Genomic DNA, 9,037 nt, shown 5'->3' on the forward strand with positions numbered 1-9,037 from the left:
TTTTCTGCCCACCACCCATTTCACGAAACATGAGTAGTTTCAACCCCCTCTTGCTGGTAAATAACCATTCAGCATCTCGCAATGTCATCCCTATAAGTTATACAATGTACATCCACAATTTCCATTGCGCCATAAGAAAAGCCCGGAAACAATAATAGAGTGACCAAATAAACAAAAGAAGAAAATAAAAACACAAGAGGAAAAACCACATCCAACGATCCAAGCATGATCCTAATATCCCAAACAGATTCTACATATAAATGCAGATAGAACGATGATCCAAGTCGGCTACCGAGTTATCAAAGCCTTCCTAGAAGAGAAAGATAAGACTGATGATTGTTTGTCGGTCTGGTAGATGGTATAAATATCGCTAATTTGCATAATCGATATCGTGCGTTGCTATGCTGCGCCGCGAGAATTTGTAGAGCGAACATATGTAAGAGTAAAGACAGTAAGCTTTGCGTGTTTGAACGATGAGTTGGCTGGCTGATTGCAGTCGTTGAGTCGAAACCTCAAATGTCTGGGGGGAAATATGACTGATAGACTGGCGTGAATGGAACACCTCGTTGTGACATGAAAGGCCTGAGTCTATAAGGCACGATAGTAGGCGCAGTATACCCGGTGTCTTGATCCCATAGATCTAAAGTGTCATGTCCGCTTTCCATCCACGCTCTCAACTCATGCAAGAATGTTTCTCCACGGTACCTCTTGTGAAAAAGGAAATGCCACTTGTCCTTTGAGCTCATTCACATTCTCTCGGAGATCGTATATCTTTAGAAGATTTACAACAAAGGTGGAGATGTCTTCGCAAGTTATCTCCTCTCCCGTGGCAATGTCTAGAGGCAAAGGCACAAATGCCAAATGAAACTCGCGGATTGTAAAATCACGGACTCGACGCTGCAAGACGTCGCTACCGGCGATCTGCTGAGGGGTGACTCTATGGAAACCGCCACTGATAGGATGAGATAGGAGTCGATAGATGTATATTTTTTGAGCGTTCAATATCTCGGCCCATAAAATATACATACAAAGAGCGATCCTGTTGGAAAGTGGCCGAATTTGGTGGAAAGAGGCCCGTCAAGCGACGCGCACCAAGACGAAGCACGCGCTCGATAGCCAAGAAAGGTCCCCTACAGCAAGGACATGTGTGGTTGCTGTTATCCTTCCATTTTTTCAAACAACAATAGTGGAAGTTTTGATGACCACAAGATGGAATTGAGGCGGTCGAACAAACCATTATCTCGCATGTTCGGCAGTCTTCATTCTCATGAGGATTAGAACCAAGTGAGGATAGACAGATCACACATTCTCTATCCATCTCGTTGGAGACTTCTGCCGGTGCCATGTCGAGTCGTTAATGGTTCGTTGAATTGAGAGAATATGAATCCACGCTTCTGTGAGCGTGAAACTTGTTCAAAGGAAAGTAAAAGAATTGGGAGGGGAAGTTGAGTAATTATAGCTAAATTTTCAGCGTGTTACTAATATTTTAGTTTACATACCTAGTTGAATTGATTCCGCCTGGGTAGCATCAGGTCCTAACGTTGCCGATCTAGCCTTTTATATGCTAGACACCATCGAAGTTATTATCAAAACGGAAGTTTACAAGGAAGTATGGCTTGGTACCAGTTACTCAGAGGTCTATCAAGCTAGAAATTTCTCTCTGCCCGCAGAAGAGAGCGAAAAATCAAGGCTTCCTTGACGCGATTTATTGCCTAGAGAATCCCTACGAATGGCAGGGAGCAATCGCATTCAGATGAGTTTGGATGCCCGCACCAGGGATACCTAAAGTACCTTCCAGTATCTCTACGCTCTTGTAAAATTCAATATGAGTTCAATTCATGAAGTGAGGACCGAGATAGTTAATACTTTTCTACGGTAGTAAGTCGGAGACTGAGGAATTAACACTCGATTAGTTGGGTATATCACTTGAAGAACCAAGTATCTCAACAAACAAACTAAGAGATACGAGTGAGAGAATACGTAGAAAATCTTGCACTGAATATGCCTATTCTATTGTTTCTTTTGATCCTTTTTAGTTTTGGCCTATTCTGAAAGGTTTGGTACGTACTCGCCGTGATTTAGTACATCACCAGTGTATGCACGGATTGACGGGATACTACCAAAATGGACTTGTAAATATCTCTTGATATATTGAATTAGATATTTTCATAATTATTACAATCATTCATTAGATTTAAAACAATTGAACAATTGAATCATAAGTATCAATATTAAACAATTGAAGAATGAATTTATTAGAAATTTCGAAAGTTGGGAAATGTCCAATCAATACATACACCCACTGGTGCACCCACCAAGATGGAAGATCGAGCAACTATTTCTACAGCAGGTTTCTTTTGAATGACCCTATACGAATACTTGCCATGTTCTATAAGATCAACGAAACTTATTAGCCTCGCTGGAATGTATACCACAACCTGGTCATATTTAATCATTCAGAAAATCAAATAGCCGACGATTAAGGATATTTCGCTGATTGAGAGTGCGATAATCCCATTAATTGAAGTCACTTAAGTCTTGAGATGTACCCCTAGTTGAGGACATCTTAATGATGTTCAGAAATCAAGATCAACTGAGGAGAATACCGCGTCAGGTCCATTGTCGCAAACCGCTGATGATTGGATTCCATCAGAATTATCGATGGTCGTCATCATACACTTCTTTGGTAGGGATTAAGTTGTTCAATTGCCAGACCCCACCTAGACACTTATGCACCAATAAGGAGGTCAAAGTCCGCTTAGCTAGTCGAATAGCTTGGTATTCTCAGCACATAGCTCTGTATATTCTATTGAGAAGATATTTCCAATCCATCGAGATTGGGACCAATAATCTCAATCTCATCCAACAATATTCCACTGCCGAAAGTATCCTCGGCAGGTACTCTCCGTGCTCTCGGCACTCGTATCACCAGAAATGAAGTAAAGCACACCAATATCGTGTGGAACAACACCCTTAGATTGATCATGCTACCTACCCGATGCTAATTTACTGTTAAAAAAATTGTATCATTCACACATTGATTCTTTCGCATCGAATGATTTAGATCACATGAATTTGAATACTGTATCGCTGTCTCATATTTATCACAGAGAACATCTATCAATGTTGTCCCTTCTCCAAATCACACATGAAATATTTTTGGATTTCTTCGACAGCACCCTCGAACAAAAGAATTTTGGCGAGGAACGCTAACACCATGGGAACACCATGGGAATTCCCGCAGCACCATGCCTTGGCACTGCTGTAGAAAGTGACAATGTCATTTCTTGGTGCAATAGACCTAGATTACCGACATCTCATGGTGTTCTCTACTGTTCCCGCCTTTTAATCATTAAGGTTGGGACTCTAGAACCATTGAAGGAATTGATAAAGGAAGGTGCTAGCCTAAATGGGCATACAATATATGATAAGTTCGACGCCAGAGCCCTAACGGATATGGCTGGTCCAATGGTAACCATGTACATTTCAATAAAATCCATTTTTCTTCGCTCTTGTAGATGCGGAGGAGGCTTAAGAGCAGCACTGCTGTGGATCTATATTATATGTCGATCCGCGACAGTAGCACTAATCATATTAACTAATTACATGGGCAGTCTTAACAACAATATTCAAAGGATTCCATGTTAGGGAACCAGAGTTTAGTGCCGTTCTTAGTCAGATCGTCGTATTTTCACGGAAATATTGGAATAGACTACTGCCAAGGCCCCGAGACTGGAAGTATAATCTTGACTGTGAACCCCAAACGGACTTGGACCCTGTATCTAACTTATCCCTAATATCATCTGACGCTATCAGACCAACAATCCGGAAAACCGGAGTCATTCGCGATGCAGCTCTGACCAGCTGGCGCTCAAAGTATCATGGAGGGATGAAAGGAAATGATATTTAGATAGTTAAACAATCAATCATTCCACATTGCGACCAATTCAATCATAGTTTTCGTACATGTAAATAGATATACAAGTGAAGATTTTCACGATATAATTCATTTTGACAAAGGAAAGAACCGGGGGGCTCTGCGTTACCTTCAAGATAGTCATTGTTTGCACTGCACTAGTTAGCTTCGTTCTTGGAAAAAACGGCGATGGAAACTAAAGTTTTCCAGAACCAGATCATTTTCAGGCACAGCTCCGAACTACATGTTCACATAACCTTTCGTTTGTTTTGTTCTGAGACAATTCATCAATTGAAGCAATTTAGCGCGAGGAAAAGTCTTGGGTCACATAATGTTAAGTCATCAAAAAGAAATGGCTGGATTGGTACACATCAAACCCGCAACCGGAGAGGTAAGTAGTTGTCTAGGTAACTCATGATTATAACTTACAAAACATGTATTGAAATGCGCAATTATGGAGATGTGTTTTTATGTTGATTTCTTGCGTTCCACGTGATAAATATCATCAGCAAGGTTTGACGATCAAGAATCTACTCTCTGTGAACTCCAGCCAGAAAATTGAAAGTTCTAGCAGGACTAGAATACTAACCATACTTTTCTTATGTTGAATGAAAAGGAAAAGGGTAGGAGGATGGCTAAGCACCTTGAAGTTCCACGTTGTAATGCGTTCTGTCTTGAAGAAGCTCTCATCACAAGTTGCAAAATTTATGTTTCAGGTATGAGCCTTTTCGATCCATTTCTTACACGTTCAAATTCTATCTTCATCTTTGGACGGAATGGTATAGAAAAGTTATTCGATCTTTAGAGTAGCTAAACTATAGAAACACAAGTGAACAAACACAAATATACATACAAACCAGCCGACAAAACTAACACTATACCCCATGAACCAAAAACTACTATTCTCCAGCTTACGATGAAAGCTGTACCACCGAAAAGAGCAATTTAAAGTGATTTGAACGATGAATGGCTATAGAAAGCTGAAACCCTTTACCGCTCGCCTTTCCTGATGATATCCAATTTTCTTTCTTCTTGCATGTCTTTACAATGGGCATCGGGGAATCTCTTGCACCATTTTATTGATAATCAAAAACATGCAAACAAGAGTTGACGACTTCATCAGATATCTAAGACAGAGCCCTTGTGATAAAGATCGTAATATTCATGATCGCTCACTTCATTCCTTTCATCTAATCCCAAGATCACAGGAAAGGAAGCGAGAGTATCGATGATGATTTACAAAACTTATACACATCGAGGGGCTGTGAAGTCTTGGGCCTAGCTCTTGTACCCTTTCAATTCCTTTGAAGTCCTTTGCGAAATTAGACTTCTTTTGCAATCGAGTGATAGAAGTATATCAGAATCGAAACTGATAAAGAAGTTTATGCCATCAAATTATACAACGCGCCCTTCACACTTCATAAGCTCTTTTTGAATGCATTGCCATCCTAGGAAAGCGTGAAAAGTTAGCTTACATGTAACAACATTACAATTTGAAAACCAATAATTGGGGTACTTACATGAGAATATATATGTTTAATTTACAAACCCTCATTTCTCATCTGATGTCTTGTTCTTTCTCCCAGTCCAGTCCCTTGGAGGATTTCTTGATGGAGGATTTCTTGACGGGGAATTTCCTGATGGAGAATTTCCTGATGGAGAATTTCTTGATGGATGTCCTCGCAGATTGAGTCATTTTAGCAAATTTACGAGAGAGCTTTTTGCGCCGACCAACTTCTGTAGGCGAGGCATTCTCAATACCATGAGTCTTTTCATCCTCCACATCATCAGCTACTGCTAAGGTATCAGTTGATCCCTCTAAAACAGACAATATGGCCTGGAGGTCGGCTTCATGAAGTTCAACGGAATGCAACTGGGAACGAGAAAATTTAGCTCGTGCCCGCCAGGATCTCATCCCAGAGAAAAGACCGCGACGTCTTGTTCTTTGAGAAATCTTTTGGAGATCTAAACATTTCATGACGGTGCGTCTTGTGTTATGATTGCCGAGGACCGGGTAAGACTTCAAAGAGGCAGAAGTGGAAGATAGAGTGACCGATCTGGATACATGTTCCAAATGCGTAACGGAAGAAGACGTAGTCACCCGTGGCACATTCTGATCAACTGAATGCGTAACAGGCTGTGCTGCGGTCATGGGAGATGCAGTACCAATACTCTGTGCAGTATTGAATCTCTCAATATTCTCAGGATTCCATCTCACATAAGCGAGACTCGGTCCTGATGATCGTTTAAGACCAGGTCTAGAGAGCCTCGTTGATGGAGATGTCACTGTATTGGAATTGTTTGGCTTCATTTCTGGATACCTCACAGCGCGAATCCATTCTTCCAACGTCTGACAGAAGCTTGTCAAGAACGCACGTGCCGAATGCAAGAACAAATCGGTTATAATCATCCAAAGTATTTCTAATTATGCTTTCCGCGTAGTATTTTCTCTTCTTCTGTTCCTCGGTAATATTCTCCATCTGGAGCGTAGCTATTACAGTATTTTCAAATGAATGCCCGTGATCAGGTACTATTGTGATCTGCTTTAATGCTTGAATCTCGAGTCTTATCCAAGAACGCATGAGACCCTTAGCATCCGGATCATTTCTGAAAATTTGCTTGCAGATCTCGATGGAGTCAAGGGCCAGCCCTGTGCAAACAGAATGACAGTACATCGTCTTTTCGTAGATTAATCGCCGAAGGGCGACAAGTTCCACACGAGAGTAAGTACCGTTCTTAGAATGGCCTTCTTGGGCCGAAGACTGATGCATCTGATGATCTATTCTGCGATTCTTGATACGCATTTTGACGTATTCAAGCTCGAGTGGTATGTCGATAAAACGACCCTCAAAGATAGTCATGCGACGAGCCTTCATAGTGTCTGTGTTGCATTTAGGGCACTTGGGATCTTCATAAAATTTATCTTTTATGCAATTTAAGTGAAGAATGCAATTGCATGGGTGCAATACAACAAATTGTTGAGCTTTATGAATATCCAAATAGCATTCCTGACATTGTGTGTCTTCATCTGAGTCTTCTTCATCCGAGCTTTCTTCATTTGTTGGCATATCGTCCCTGGTTGTAACGGAAGTAACTTCTTCATTGGACAAAGTTTCTTCATTATTGGAAGTCTTTTTGTTGACGAAGAAAAATTCATTCTTATGCCTTGTTAAGTTCGTTTGGATGACACTTGCATGATCTACACTCGGCAATGAGGTACGAGACGTAGCTCCGTTGTTTTTGATAAAGTGGTCGTTCATTGTGAGTGTTTCGTGGGTATGTTGTTGACTTTTCTAAGGAATCATCAGTTTAATGTGCGATAAAGCTCTGAACGTTCTACTTACAGATATTCGTTCCTGCGATTAATGTTTTGGTAGTAATGTGCAAGCAGAATGCCGAAGTTAAGATGTGGAGATCAATGCCACTGATGAGAGGGGAACAGACAGTGGGTGTGAATGATAATGATATGAAGGAATCTCAATTGGGAATTGAAGAAAAATGGAATGATAGAGTTGGGTCAGGATTAATGTTGAGGAAATTGGATTATTGACAGGAGCAGGTTAAAACTCCGGGTAAAATTTGGCTAGTGTACAATAGTCGATCTACTGGGTTGTCGGAAATTTTTCACACACTGCGAAGAAAATGTGATTGAATCGTACGAATATTGTGCTGAATCTGAAAAAGACTTGATTTAATGGAAGAAGATCATTGACATGTAAAAATGTGAGAGTAAACTTGATATGCTGTGGGTATGGAAATGGAGGCTCCTTTCTTCAAACGAAGGGACCAATCTCTTGATCCTACCAACTATTAGAAAGGTAAGAACCTTTACTTGGCACCCCAGCACACAGGTGTTCATGAAAGTTATAGCAGAAGGGAGCTAGCCTGGAAAGGTAAAGCAGGTCCGCATGCCTTCAAAAGCGAGATCAATCGCTTCCGGAGCTTGCCACAACCCTAACCCACGATGAGCGTAAATTCTTAATCCTTGCTAGTCTTCCTCGGATTTTATGAAAGAATACGATATCCATGATAGACTATAAGCTGGAGCCCTCAGTATGTTAAAGTTCACAGACAGCCGCTGGGTAGAAAAGAATTAGTCTTGGGTCTAAAATACTGAGCTGCTCAATTAGTCTATGTTTTACTCATTCACGGAATGAATAAACCTTCCATCGCTAAGTGATTTAGAGCGGCAGGGACTAGTATCATCTCAATGTATCCTTCCACCCCACTTAACAGAAAAAAAGTGGGAGAGGTATTAGATGCCACATAGAATAACTCACTCTTCATTGCGGTCAGAAACAAATTATTACTGTCCCGATTGACTTATATACAGGTAGACATAAATTGAGATATCAACATTGAAGTCGAATTAAGGAAAATGTCCGTGCAGATTAACGGCTGTGGCGTTTTCGGTTATGCAGGGGAAACGGCATCCAATTTGGATTGCGATCACCAAATAACACCATAAACAAATATTCACAGCAGTATTATCCCTACGTGAAGACATGTGAGAGAATACAGGAGCAATCGTTCATTTGGTTGGTGAAATAAACATGATTTGTTCTATTATTTTAAGGGTGTATCAATATAATGATGAATACACTCGCTGCTTAAGTAATTCTTAGACTATTTTAAATCAGAGGCTAGCTATTATTCAATCATGTTCTGCATCGATGAAAATTGACAAGTCGAACCGAAAAGCGTTTTCGATCAAGGACGGGATCTACTGCCAAGTGTCAGATCTGCGCGCTATGATCATTCCTGCAATGGGATTCGCTAACGAGTCCGCCGGGAATAGGCGATCATCGGTATTTACCCAAGCTTGAGTTTGATTTTAGTTAGCCCTCGCCGAATATCTCCTGTAATGCGTGAGTTCTGGATAAAGATGAATGCCCTCAGTGTAACGATCCGTTGATCATATCTAATGAAGGTATAGTTTAGCAAATCTGAATCAATCGTCATGAAATTGCTTAGCTTATTTATTAGTGTGGGGTCAAAATAACTCTCATATATAGCGACCGGCCCTTGTAAGTCCGTAAGAAAGATTCCAGACTCCTTTTGTCTCCATTCGTTGCTGAGATACATATGACATAGAAAGTAATTTTATGAAGCATTTTTGTC

General features: G+C 40.7%; 2 protein-coding genes across 2 annotated transcripts; both read right to left on the bottom strand.

The window, feature by feature from the left end:
- Positions 1–678: 678 nt before the first annotated feature.
- EAF02_011773 (uncharacterized protein) lies at positions 679–1,345 on the bottom strand (the record flags this gene model as incomplete). The annotated part of the gene is made up of 2 exons (XM_038907820.1): positions 679–952; positions 1,029–1,345. The coding sequence occupies 2 exons, from the start codon at positions 1,343–1,345 to the stop codon at positions 679–681; spliced, it is 591 nt and encodes a 196-aa protein (XP_038752329.1).
- A 4,129-nt stretch (positions 1,346–5,474) lies between these two features.
- Positions 5,475–7,176, bottom strand: EAF02_011774 (uncharacterized protein; the record flags this gene model as incomplete). The annotated part of the gene is made up of 2 exons (XM_038907821.1): positions 5,475–6,174; positions 6,293–7,176. The coding sequence occupies 2 exons, from the start codon at positions 7,174–7,176 to the stop codon at positions 5,475–5,477; spliced, it is 1,584 nt and encodes a 527-aa protein (XP_038752330.1).
- Between the last annotated feature and the right edge of the window lie 1,861 nt (positions 7,177–9,037).

This window comes from Botrytis sinoallii, assembly GCF_014898435.1.
Source record: "Botrytis sinoallii strain Bc 23 chromosome Unknown BSIN_036, whole genome shotgun sequence".
Classification (NCBI taxonomy): domain Eukaryota; kingdom Fungi; phylum Ascomycota; class Leotiomycetes; order Helotiales; family Sclerotiniaceae; genus Botrytis; species Botrytis sinoallii.